This window comes from Moschus berezovskii, chromosome 9, assembly GCF_049115385.1.
Source record: "Moschus berezovskii isolate FMDL1 chromosome 9, NW_MosBer_1.0, whole genome shotgun sequence".
Classification (NCBI taxonomy): Eukaryota; Metazoa; Chordata; class Mammalia; order Artiodactyla; family Moschidae; genus Moschus; species Moschus berezovskii.
Window position 1 is genome coordinate 43,626,856 of NC_142468.1, and position 14,215 is coordinate 43,641,070.

Sequence of the window (14,215 nt, forward strand, 5' to 3'; positions counted from 1 at the left end):
TAGTTGCCAACCTGGTGTCTGACCTCAATGGAAGCAACCAGATGCTTCAACAACTGCATTTTTTATATTAATTATTTAAAGAGAGTAAGAGTACACCCATGGTGTTTTCAGAGAAATGTGGCGAATGAATGGGTGCACAGGCTCTGGGGCCATGCTGCCTAGATTCAGCCCACCTGAACCACTGACTAGTTGTAAAACTTTGAGAACATTATTCATCCCATGTGTGTCTCAACTTGCTAACTACAAAACAAGGATAATGATAATGTCTTTCACTGGGTTGCTTTGAGAATGAAATGAGAGAATACATGCCTACTGCTTACTCAGTGTCCAAGCACTGTCTCAAGTTCAGTCACTCAGTTGTGTCTGACTCTTTGTGGACCCATGGACTGCAGCACACCAGTCTTCTTCCCTGTCCATCATCAACTCCTGGAGCCTGCTCAAACTCATGTCCATTGAGTCAGTGATGCCATCCAACCATCTCATCCTCTGTCATCCCCTTCTCCTCCGGCCTTCAATCTTGCCCAGCATCAGGGTCTTTTCCAATAAGTCAGTTCTCCACATCAGGTGGCCAAAGTATTGGAGTTTCAGCTTCAGCATTAGTCCTTCCAATGAATAGTCAGGACTGATTTCCTTTACGATTGACTGGTTTGATCTCTATGCAGTCCAAGAGACTCTCAAGAGTTTTCTCCAACACCACAATTCAAAAGCACCCATTCTTTGGCACTCAGCTTTTTTCATAGTCCAACTCTCACATCTATGAATGACTATTGGAAAAACCAGAGCTTTAACTAGACAGAGCTTTGTTGGCAAAGTAATGTCTCTGCTTTTTAATATGCTATCTAGGTTGGTCATAGCTTTTCTTCCAAGGAGCAAGCATTTTTTAATTTCATGGCTGCAGTCACCATCTGCAGTGATTTTGGAGCCCAAGAAAATAAAGTCTGTCACTATTTCCATTGTTTCTCCATCTCTTTGCCATGAAGTGATGGGACCAGATGCCATGATCTTAGTTTTCTGAATGTTGAGTTTTAAGCCAACTTTTTCACTTTCCTCTTTAACATTCATCCATATAGTCAAAGCTATGATTTTTTCCAGTAGTCATGTATGGATATGAGAGATGGACCATAAAGAAGGCTGAGCCACCAAAGAATTGACTTTCGAACTGTGTTGCTGAAGAAGACTCTTGAGAGTCCCCTGGACTGAAAGAAGATCAAACCAGTCAATTCTAAAGGAAATCAACCCTGATTATTCAATGAAAGGATTGATGCTAAAGCTTAGTCCTGAGCCACCTGATGCGAAGAGTCAACTTATTGGAAAAGATCCTGATGCTGGGAAAGATTGAGGGCAGGAGGAAAGGAGGCAACAGAGGATGAGACAATTGGATGGCATCACCAACTTGATGAACATGAGTTTGAGGAAACTGCAGGATAGTGAAGGACAGGGAAGCCTGGCATGCTACAGTCCATAGGGTCACAAAGGGTCGGACAGGACTTAGTGACTTAACAACAATTATTAAATAAATTATTAATTTTCCCAATAGAGTCTATAGACTTTATCATTAAACTTATAGAAATAATAATAATAAAATTATATCAGTAATAATTAGATTTTCCAACTTTTACTTGTCAAATACACATGCAGTCTCCAGCCATAGCTTCTAATGAGCATGATATAGACATTTTCTACAGTGAGTAAGACAGTGTAAAAATGTTGGGTAATTTGATCTACAAGTATTAAGTGGTAGTGCTGACAGTTTAGACTTCCTTTCTTTTCAAGGTTCAGGAACAAAGGTTAAATGATGGAGCTGCAGTAAGGAAGCTCACGTTGCCCCACTGTTGTGTTGAGTGAGCTGTGTTGAATGGGCTGTGTTAGCCCCCTTAGGACTGGAGCAAGTGGCAAGCCATTTGCCTCTAAGCCATTTGGTCAGACACCAAACGGACTGAGTTTAGAGAAAGCAAAACTAGTCATAAGAAAGCACTTTCTAAAGTTCTGGGGAAATAATTTGGCAGACTCTTTCTCAACTCTCAGATTTTCCTTTCCCCTCATTCCCTCTCCTCCTTTCCTCTTTTCTTTAACACTCACCTGAGTTCTTCTCTGACCTCCGCAGCTGTGTTCCCTGCTATGATGAACACATCATTCATGTCATCAGTCAGCATGTTGCAGGCATAGCCAATATTAATGGCAGTTTCTGATACAAAAGAAAGCCCACTTCAGTTAGAACATCACTTAATAAGATAAGTATCTTTTTCATAAGAGTTTTGAGGCCTTTCCATATTTCCTTAAGGCCTACAGGCCTCCTTAAATTCAGAGAGAGTATGATTGGTAATAAAATAAATACAAGAGATTGAGGAAGAAATTTAAAAATTTGCTAAATCTACAAAAAAATACCAACATCTATGAATCCTCAACATTCTCATCTAGTTTTTAAAAAAAAACTTTTTGATTTCCAAAAGGAGTACTCATGAAAAGATCCCAAGATCTTGTGATACAGTAAAACGTATGCATTTTACTTGTATAAAATTTTACCAGAAGCCTTGAATATTGTCTTTGCAGAGCTGAAATACTAAGCTATTACTGAATCTAATAGACAAATTGAAAACTCCCCAAATGTTCAGTTGAACAGCAAAAAAATGATTTTAAGTTTTTTAAATTCTCCCACATGCAACATTGCCATATTTCCATTAAGTGAATAGAAATTTGGAATTTGAACATCACCTCATAAACAAACCAGGACTGCTGCTACTAGATAACTAGAGTATTACATGATATTGACCAATCCTACCTCTAATTTTATATAAGAAGAGCCTAGGATAGTTAAGCTCCTCTTCCATATTCAATACGATCATTCAATTTTAACTTTACTGAGTCGTTAGACTCTTGTGAATTCTATGGAGTCATTAGATTTGTCCTAAGTTGAGGAAGACAACTGATAAAACTTCAGCATATCCTTTGTAGAAACCACAGAAATTAAAGCTAAATAGTAAACTTATGAGTATTCATACTAATTGAATGGCTGAACACACTGATCAAGTGAAGTCTCTAACAACCCAGCACAGAGCTCAACTCTCTGTGTTTTAGTCAGTGATTTGAGTAAACATATAGAGAACTGATTTATCAGGTCTGCAAATCCTCCAGTGTTCTAAAAAGTAACTAACAGGTATATAGAATCTTAAAAACATGTGTGCCAGTTAACTGAATATTTCTGGTCTACTGATGGCCAAGCAGAAAATCATTTTTTGTTTTAACTATTACTGCTAGCAATAGGCCCAAACTATATTGATCCCCTTTTCTTTCCTAGGAAACATGATATTCTGAACCTAATGACTCTTTCTCTGATGACTTGGAATTTTGTTATGCCTGAAAGTGGGTCAGCTCTTCATGTCCAACGACACGGGCAATCTTGGAATTCAGCCAGGTTACACTTCTACAGTTGTGGTGACTGTTAAAATACCAAAATATTTTCATACCAGTTGATAAAAAGATGCTTCCTTGACTCTCTCCAAAGCCTACCCCTCCTCGAAGATTCCCAAACCTTCCTACCAAGAAGAAACTAAAGAAGTAATGCTGAAGTCTCCAATGTCCTACTTCAGAGCTCTGTTACTCTGTGTTCTAAACTGGGATCAGTGTACATACAAACCAACAGTTAAACGTTTTAATACCATTGTTGCCAATGAGTATAACTATTATTTTTAAGAAGTATTTGAACTGAAACTCAACTGGCTCCAGGGTGTACTACAGAAGATACTTGGTTCAGTTCAGTTCAGTCACTCAGTCACGTCTGAGTCTCTGCGACCCCATAAACTGTAGCACGCCAGACCTCCCTGTCCATCACCAACTCCCGGAGTCCACCCAAGCCCATGTCCATTGAGTCGGTGACACCATCCAACAATCTCATCCTCTGTTGTCCCCTTCTCCTCCTGCCCTCAATCTTTCCCAGCATCAGGGTCTTTTCCAATAAGTCAGCCCTTCACATCAGGTGGCCAAATATTGGAGTTTAAGCTTCAACATCAGTCCCTCCAATGAACACCCAGGACTGATCTCCTTTAGAATGGAATGGTTGGATCTCCTTGCAGTCCAAGGGACTCTCAAGAGTCTTCTCCAACACCACAGTTCAAAAGCATCAATTCTTCAGTGCTCAGCTTTCTTTATAGTCCAAGTCTCACATCCATACATGACCATTAGAAAAACCATAGTCTTGACTAGGCAGAACTTTGTTGACAAAGTAATGTCTCTGCTTTTTAATATGCTCTCTAGGTTAGTCATAACTTTCCTTCCAAGAAATAAGCGTCTTTTAATTTCATGGCTACAATCACCATCTGCAGTGATTTGGAGCCCAGAAAAATAAAGTCAGCCACTGTTTCCCCATCTATTGGCCATGAAGTGATGGGACTGGATCCATGATCTTAGTTTTCTGAATGTTGAGCTTTAAGCCAACTTTTTCACTCTCCTCTTTCACTTTCATCAAGAGGTTCTTTAGTTCTTCTTCACTGTCTGCCATAAGGGTGGTGTCATCTGCATATCTGAGGTTATTGATATTTCTCCTGGCAATCCTGATTCCAGCTTGTGCTTCTTCTAGCCCAGCGTTTCTCATGATGTATTCTGAATATAAGTTAAATAAGCAGGGTGATAATATACAGCGTTGACATACTCCTTTTCCTCTTTGGAACCAGTCTGTTGTTCTATGTCCAGTTCTAACTGTTGCTTCCTGACCTTCATACAGGTTTCCCAAGAGGCAGGTCAGGTCTGGTATTCCCATCTCTTTCAGAATTTTCCACAGTTCATTGTGATCCACACAGTCAAAGGCTTTGGCATAGTCAATAAAGCAGACATTGATGTTTTTCTGGAACTCTCTTGCTTTTTTGATGATCCAATGGATGTTGGCAATTTGGTCTCTGCTTCCTCTGCCTTTTCTAAAACCAGCTTGAACATCTGGAAGTTCATGGTTCATGTATTGCTGAAGCCTGGCGTGGAGAATTTTGAGCATGACTTTACTAGAATGTAAGATGAGTGCAATCGTGAGGTAGTTTGAGCATTCTTTGGCATTGCCTTTCTTTGGGATTGGAATGAGAAGTCTGACCTTTTCCAGTCCTGTGGCCACTGCTGAGGTTTCCAAATTTGCTGGCATATTGAGTGCAGCACTTTCACAGCATCATCTTTCAGGATTTGAAATAGCTCAACTGGAATTCCATCACCTCCACTAGTTTTGTTCATAGTGATGCTTCCTAAGGCCCACTTGACTTTTCATTCCAGGATGTCTGACTCTAGGTGAGTGATCACACCATCTTGATTATCTTGGTCGTGAAGATCTTTTTTGTACAATTGTTCTGTGTATTCTTGCCACCTCTTCTTAATATCTTCTGCTTCTCTTAGGTCCCTACCATTTCTATCCTTTATGGAGACTATCTTTGCATGAAATGTTCCCTTGGTATCTCTAATTTTCTTGAAGAGATCTCTAGTCTTTCCCATTCTATTGTTTTCCTCTATTTCTTTGCACTGATCGCTGAGGAATGCTTTCTTATCTCTCTTTGCTATTCTTTGGAACTCTGCATTCAAATGGGTATATCTTTCCTTTTCCCCTTTGCTTTTTGCTTCCCTTCTTTTCACAGCTATTTGTAAGGCCTCCTCAGAGAGTCATTTTGCTTATTGGCATTTCTTTTTCTTGGGGATGGTCTTGATTCCTGTCTCCTGTACAATGTCACGAACCTCCATCCTTAGTTCATCTGGCACTCTGTCTATCAGATCTAGTCCCTTAAATCTATTTCTCACTTGCACTGTATAGTCATAAGGGATTTGATTTAGGTCATACCTGAATGGTCTAGTGGTTTTCTCCACTTTCTTCAATTTCAGTCTGAATCTGGCAATAAGTTTGGTTAGTTTGATAGTAAATTCTTCTTTTATATTCACTTTCCTTTTTGTATTTCAAACTCTTTCCTAAGTGGAGTACTGGGCAAATGTCTCATTAATTAAGTTTTCTGGTTCATTAAAACTTTACCACAAAAATGATCATCCTCTTTTCAAAACATCATCATCTATTTTCAAATTACCTTGTTTGTCTCCTGTTAGGACCCAGATCTTAATATTGGCTAGTGATAAGCTCATAACTGTTTCAATCACACCGTCTTGTAACTTGTCTTCTACAGCAGTGGCACCTAGTAGCTTCAATGAAAAATAGAGAATACCTTATGTTAATGCATGCATATAACACCCATAACATCTAACATTTTTAATCACAGAGCTTAGAGGTCAAAGAACATAAAGATGGAAGTTAGGATGTGTTGATATAGCAAGCATCCTTTATGTACAGAGGTGGGCTGGGAAAAACCCCAGAAGGAGTTTCCCTAATCCAGGCAACTGGTGGGCATACCGATTAGTGCAGAGATCCTAGAAGTTTAATTTACATGAGGGATATGATATGCTCAGATAAAACATTAGCATAAATGATCAGAAGCCATTTGGGTTTGTAGGGCCTCAAGAATCCCCTAGGTATATCAAAGGAAAGCCCTCATCTCAGAGTCAGGACCTCAAAATAAAAAGTAGAACCATTCTCTTCAATGAAAAAACCATCAGATGTCATGAACTAAAAAGTGAAGGTTCTTATGCAATATTTCAATCAAAGATGATCAAGATGTGATCCCTAGTACATCACAACAGCTAAACAGTCTGGCCACTGGGGCCCTTGGGAAGAGTGGTTTCTAGAATAAATCATGCTCTGGACAGTACAGATATCATCAGCATCTCATGGCTCTAGGTTGGTTTAGAGCTGGATCCCCACTCTTCATAGCAAGTTTCCCTGCTCTAAAAAGGTGGGTCATACAGCATGGAGGAAGAAAAAACACAACATCAAACAAAACATGACATACCAGAGGCTGACAAAGAATAGAGAGTCTACTATCTTCTAATCTTGGGGGACTTCCAATGGCATAAGCTACTGCTAATCGAAATAATCTTCTGGCCACATATGGCAAGGACAAAGCCAATGTATAAAGCATGATTCAAAGTTTGAAAGAATAACATCTGCTGTGTGCAAGATGATTTAGCCAGTGGATTATTCCCTTGCTAGATCTCTAAACACATACTATCCCTTGTGTAAACACAAACCATCATGCTTCTAAATTCATACCATTAAATCCCTTTCAATTTCTTCATACAGCCCTGCTATCCGTTCATCTCTCTCATCTGGGGTGGTATTTGCATCTTCAAGCATCTTATGCCACTCTCTGAAGTACTTGTCATCCAGATCTCTGTATGCGATGGCCAAGGTTCGAAGGCCTTCTCCTGCAAATTCCTGCCAGGGCAGACAGAGACCTTGGAACCATCCCAAAACAATAATCACAACAATAAAACAACAAAAGTAATGAGAAAGAAGTTATGCACTCAAATTCATTTTAGCCCAAGAGCACAATTTAATCCTCTTGACTCCAACTTTTTAGTCCCCTTGGAAATGGGAGATGATATTTTTATTTTGTATTTTATTCCAATGGGATTGAAACATTCAAAGGACCTAGCATTCCCCCTTAAGACTGCTGAAACACCCACTAAAGGGTCCTCTTTGAGAGGTGATCAACGGTGCACGTGACTTGAGGTAACCATTCAAAGCAACAGGTTGGTTTCTAACCTATATTCTGCCTGAAGGAAGTACTGCTAGTGATGAGAGGGACCCAGCTTGTTTTATGGGCCATGGCCCTTGGTTTTCAGGGGAGAAGAAAGGACCCTAAGAGGAGCCATGGCTCTCAAATCAAAGGAAGGGGGCTGCAACATGACATCTCACCAAAGTCATGCTGCTGCTGCTGCTGCTGCTAAGTCGCTTCAGTCATGTCCAACTCTGTGCGTCTCCCTAATAATATAGTGATGTCTAAAAGTAACTCCCTCCTACTTGTGTTTGTGTTTGAAGATTTCCAATAATAAAGTAAATGTATTCAATAAAGATGAATAAATAAATATTATGCAATAGAAATTCAAGGATATTAATTAACGTTATAATAATAACTCTAGAGGAAAGGTGAGAAAGAAAGGCAGGAAAGTTAATACAAATTTTCCCTTCTGGGAACTAGTACTAGAAGTGGTGGTTGCTGCTCAGTCATTAGGTTGTGTCCGACTCTATGGCCCTGTGGACTGCAGCATTCCAGGCTCCTCTGTCCTCCACTATCTCCCAGAGTTTGCTCAAATCCATTAGAAATTGAAGCTGACTTTTACTTTTCATCCTAAAACTTTTATAATATTTTTTTGCTGTAGTAGAGTCTAATTTTAAAAATAAAATTGTTTGAAATTTTAAAGAGATCATCAAGCCCAGTTACTTTTTAAAAAATCATTTTTTTAAATAAACTCTCTTCTATAGAGTTAGTGTTTGATAACAGGTCAAGTTTATCAGAGGATGAAACTCCTTCTTTGGCGTCTCAGTTAGCTGAGAGTCTGAAATAATACCTCAAGTGCTGTATCCTTCTAATATGCAAATAATTCACTCAACATAGGAGCCTGGTAGTTGCTAAGTGTTTCAGACAGTCACAATAGCTAGAAACATATGTTGACTGCTTGGATAAATGCTAAAAACCTCCCACTTTGCACAGGCCTCTAGTGGCCACTTTATGGGCCTCTATACTGGAAGCATTTTTATAGCCATTTCTGCTACTTTGGGCATTGCCACAAGAATGTCTTCTCTGTTGTATTCTGGCGTATGGGACAGACACAGGTTGGCCATCAGACACAAATTAAACTTTGACACACCCAAATTAGGTAAATGGAAAATCAGTGCCCACTGCGGTGATGTGGTTTAGCCCAGAGAGAGCATGAGAAAAATTATCCAAATTTATCTCGTAGGCAATTGGTAGCACTTTGGATATTGCAATCACACTGTACAAGCCCTCCCTTCCAAAACCACCACTGGGTCTCCAACTGATCTGAAAATCTAGTTACTGCCTTATAATGATCTTTTGTCCTCTTAATTCCAACAAACACTTCTTTGACTTTAACTTGCAATGCCCCTGGGCATTACCAGTGCTTTTCTCTCTGTTCTGCACAGCAGTGAATCAACTCTAAGATGACACTACAAAAGGGGACAGATGATTTAAGTTATTTAATTAGTGCATGAAACAAGTTGAATCCTAAATGAACATTTAGGATTAGTAAGATCATTTCCTATCATTAAATCATTCAAAAATCAGTAACCAAATATAAATTTAAAACATCAGAATTTAGAAGTCAAAATGAATAAAATGAAAGAAGCAAAAGCAAGTCAAATTGATACTACCTGAAAAAAAATCGACATAGAAATGTAGAAAGATCAAATTAGGTTTCCCATACTTTAGTATGAAAATCCGGGACCTTGGTGTTTGAGCAATGGCAAAAATCAAATGCTTATGATTCCAATGTTGTTTTCATAAAAAAAGAAAAAAAATTTTAAAGGACCGTGATGGCCTTCTGGAAGAAATTAAAAGAAAATCAAGAATGCTCTATTGGGAAGACAAAAACAATAGCTATGTTTGTAACCAATATTACCAAACCATCGTTCTTTAAACTTAAAGTCAGGCAGAGGTTTTTATTTGTTTGTTTGTGTTTTAAAGATTCAGGGAATGTTTTATATTAAATATAGGGCTTGGCAAAGAAAATGAACCCTCAATTGCTTTTTAAAGGAGAGAAACCAAGGAGGAAATAGTTTTGAGCAGTTGCCCTTAAATTTCATATTGGTTTTAACAGAACCTCAAACAAATGTTAGAATGACCCTTGAAATCTCAGGTTTTTAAATCAGATAACATTCATATTTATTCTTAGACTCTTACTCTTTTGCAAAAAGAAAAACGTATGCCAAAGATCATCCCTGCTCCCTTTAGGAAACTTCTGGAAAGAAACTTTGCATAGTCTCAGGCTGTATGCATTTGCTAACTTCAACCCAGGGAACATTAGTGACTCATCATGATATATGACCTGAATAAAAAACCCTTAAAGGAGAAAGTTGGCTACAAAGATTATTTTCCTCTCACCATATAAACATGACCCTAAACTATCCCCTGGGTGGAGAGGAGTAACCATAAGAGATTCCATTAGTATCAGACCCATCAGAACCCAAGGGAAAGCAATTCTCCAGTTCCTCTTCACTAAAACCAGTCCAGTCATCCAGATGCAACAGCCCCCAACTGTAAGGAAGTCAGAGCAGGTTTCCCTTGGTATCCTGAGTCATCTCCTGACCAGAGTTCAGGAGCCCATACTCAGTGGCTGTTTCTTATCGGTTGTGGATTCATCCACCTTGGAGAGACTGACCTGATGCTCAGCAAGGCAGGGAGTGGGTCCATGTGCCAGTTTCTAAACATTCACTGGCACAGTTTCCTGTGGAGCCATTCTCCACACACTTTCTATTTCAGAAATCGGATCACTCAGCCGATATTTTAAAAAGAAGACCTAACCACAGGAAGCTGCCAAAGGGCCACAGTGCTAACCTTACCACACGTGCACTTACACTGAGATGATCTGAAGTCAAAGTCAGAAGGTCCTCATTGGATGGATGAAGTCTTTCAAACAGAATAGTGTCTGCTCCTTTGGAATAAAGCTTTATCTGTCCTTCTGGGTTTCGAACTGAAAAAAAAGTTGGGAAAGTTGATTATAATCAATGAAATCCATCAAAATTAGACTCTCCTTGGCCTCCAGCCAGGCAATTTGGAAATGAGCATCATGTTTTAGGCAATCATAAAATACTCAGTGCCTTTGGTTAAAAAGTCATTACCTAAGTCACCTGACTTTACTCCTGTTTTGTTAACTTAGAAATATTCCATCTACAGGAACAAGTACTTTTGTTCTGATGCATACAACCTTCCTATTTTCCTTGCTTACTATTTCTGAAGGGCTGATACATTTAAATTTAAGCCTTCTGTATTGAGCAGAACTGAGAGCTTTGTTTGTCTGTCTCCTGATGTGAAATTCAAGACTGACTGTGCTGCTGCTGCTAAGTCGCTTCAGTCGTGTCCGACTCTGTGTGACCCCATAGACGGCAGCCCACAAGGCTATCCTGTCCCTAGGATTCTCCAGGCAAGAACACTGGAGTGGGTTGCCATTTCCTTCTTAAGACTGACTGTAGGAATCGGCTGTCAGCATTATGCCAAATGATCACCATATGGAATTCGAGTCATTAAAAGTCAGGGTTTATGCATTTTTCTTAGCCCTTGCTGATATATTTCTTCACTACCTTTACTCCTTAGAAAAGCTCTTTTATTCTTGGGTCATAATCCTAGCTACAAGCAGACTTTTCAGGGGGCTTTCAAAATTGAAGTTTCTATCTTCTTCCCACTAAAGGACTGTATTAGTAGGGCTGTGTTTTAACCTGCTCCCCCCAGGTTTGGGAATGATAGCCTTGACGAGGCTCCAATCCCTCATTTACAATCCTCAACTCCTCCCCTGGGTGTCACACATGTTGCTGTCAGACAAATCTTTCTTTAAGCCACAGAATACTTGACCTATATTTGTAGGCTTCGTTTTACATCTTAGCACATCCCAGGCACCTAATTATTTATTAAACGGATGAATGACATTAAATGTATCTCTCCCCTACTACTTCTAAAGGACCGATACAATTTAGGACAACTGCTCATGTCACAGCTTCATGGTTTGAACAGTGACCCTCACAAACTTCGTTGAGTCTAAGAATATTATATGCTTTCCACTCAGTTGTACCTTTTCTCTAAAAATAGTGCTTCATAACAGATGGACATAAATATTGACTACTATTAGTTAAAGAGGATATGAAGTTCAGAGTTTGATTTAAAGGAATATAATAAATACCACAGTACAATAAATTACTTTTCCCCATAACCTTTTTTTAATTGAAATATAGTTGATGTACAATATTATATGTTGCTGCTAAGTCACTTCAGTCGTGTCCAACTCTGTGTGACCCCAAAGATGGCAGCCCACCAGGCTCCCCCATCCCTGGGATTCCCCAGGCAAGAACACTGGAGTGGGTTGCCATTTCCTTCTCCAATGTGTGAAAGTGAAAAGTGAAAGTGAAGTCGCTCAGTCAAGTCCGACTCACAGTGATCCCATGGACTGCAGCCTACCAGGCTCCTCCATCCATTGGATTTTCTAGGCAAGAGTACTGGAGTGGCTTGCCATTGCCTTCTCCGATATTATATGTTACAGGTGTAGAATACAGTGATTCACCATTTTTAAAGGCTATACCTGTATACAGGTCAGGAAGCAACAGTTAGAATTGGACATGGAACAAAGACTGGTTCCAAATACGAAAAGGAGTATGTCAAGGCTGTATATTGTCACCCTGCTTATTTAACGTATATGCAGAGGACATCATGAGGAACGCTGGGCTGGAAAAAGCATAACCTGAAATCAAGATTTCCGGGAGAAATATCAATAACCTCAGATATGCAGATGACACCACCCTTATGGCAGAAAGTAAAGAGGAAATAAAAAGCCTCTTGATGAAAGTGAAAGAGGAGAGTGAAAAGGTTGGCTTGAAGCTCAACATTCAGAAAACAAAGATCATGGCATCTGGTCCCATCACTTCATGGGAAATAGATGGGGAAACAGTGGAAACAGTGTCAGACTTTATTTTTTTGGGCTCCAAAATCACTGTGGATGCTGATTGCAGCCATGAAATTAAAACACACTTACTCCTTGGAATGAAAGTTATGACCAACCTAGATAGCATATTAAAAAGCAGAGACATTACTTTGCCAACCAAGGTCCGTCTAGTCAAGCTGTGGTTTTTCCCATGGTCATGTATGGATGTGAGAGTTGGACTGTGAAGAAAGCTGATCGCCGAAGAATTGATGCTTTTGAACTGTGGTGCTGGAGAAGACTCTTGAGAGTCCCTTGGACTGCAAGGAGATCCAACCAGTCCATTCTAAAGATCAATCCTGGGTGTTCATTGGAAGAACTGATGCTAAAGCTGAAACTGCAATACTTTGGCCACCTCATGCAACGAGTTGACTCACTGTAAAAGACTCTGATGCTGGGAGGGATTGGGGGTGGGAGGAGATGGGGACGACAGAGAATGAGATGGCTGGATGGCAACCGACCATGATGGACATGAGTTTGAGTGAACTCCGGGAGTTGGTGATGGACAGGGAGGCCTGGCATGCTATGATTCATGGGGTCGCAAAGAGTCGGACACGACTGAGCGACTGAACTGACTGATACTTCATTTACAGTTACTCTATGTGCATGCTAAGTCGCTTCAGTCCTGGCTAACTCTTTGTGACCCCATGAACTATAGCCCACCAGACTCCCCTGTCCATGAGATTCTCCAGGCAAGAATACTGGAGTGGGTTGCCATGCCCTCCTCCAGGGGATCTTCCCCACCCAGGAATTAAACCTGTACCTCCTGTAGCTCCTGCATTGCACATAGATTCTTTACCACTAAGCCAGGCGGGGAGCTCAGAAGTTATTCACAATATTGTAGAAGTTATTCTACAATATTGGGTATGTTCCCTGTGCTGTACAATATATCCTAGTGGGTTATATTATACTTAATAGTTTGTATTTCTTAATGCCCTGTCCTTAAAATTTCCCTGTTCCTTTTCCTCTCCCCACTGGTAACCACTAATTTATTCTCTGTATCTGTGAATCTGCTTTTTAGTTGTAGCCACTGATTTGTTATATTTTTTAGATTCCACATATGAAAGATATTATACAGTATTTGTCTATGTCTAACATTTCATTTAGCATAATGTCCTCCAAGTGCACCTATGTTGTTGCAAATGACAAAATTTAATTCTTTTTCATGGCTGAGCAGTATTCCATTGTATATGTACACCACATATGCTTTACTCATTCATTTGCTGATGAACACTGAGATTGTTTCCTCTAATTTTTAATGACCCTTAGTCAACACTTGATCTAACCTAATTTCTTCCTACCTTGAATAAACCTAATGCACCCTGGAAACTTTTTTGTATTGGGTTTTCTCTATGGGTTGTCTTCTCTTCTAAGACCCATGGTCAACTTTCATAGTTTCTAGAACTCATGCAATTTTTCTTGTACTCTGGCTCTAATGTCCACATTGGGAATATGAGAGGGAAAAAATGCAATTTATATCTATTCAATCAAGTGGGAGGAAAACATTTACTCCTAGGAAAGGCTTTCTCTTTCTTTTCTTATACAGCAACCCAATTTAATTTCTCCCACATTTTCTTCCTTCCATTACCAGAGCTATAAAGTCAAAGTGTGTATATCCTCCACTTGCTAGTAAAACTTCTCTATGATTGTTAATTTTTTAAAG

At 39.6% G+C, this 14,215-nt stretch overlaps 1 protein-coding gene across 7 annotated transcripts in view; it reads right to left on the reverse strand.

The window, feature by feature from the left end:
• Positions 1–14,215, reverse strand: part of ATP8B4 (ATPase phospholipid transporting 8B4 (putative)) — a 283,705-nt gene that overhangs the window by 62,057 nt on the left and 207,433 nt on the right. For all 7 annotated transcript variants that reach the window (XM_088839599.1, XM_088839597.1, XM_055437072.2 and 4 more), the window contains 4 exons: positions 10,445–10,560; positions 7,118–7,282; positions 6,042–6,153; positions 2,080–2,185 (listed from right to left, as the gene is read on the reverse strand). In XM_088839599.1, coding sequence (XP_088695725.1) covers positions 2,080–2,185; positions 6,042–6,153; positions 7,118–7,282; positions 10,445–10,560 — 499 coding nt within the window. The remainder of the gene's footprint in view (positions 1–2,079; positions 2,186–6,041; positions 6,154–7,117; positions 7,283–10,444; positions 10,561–14,215) is intronic.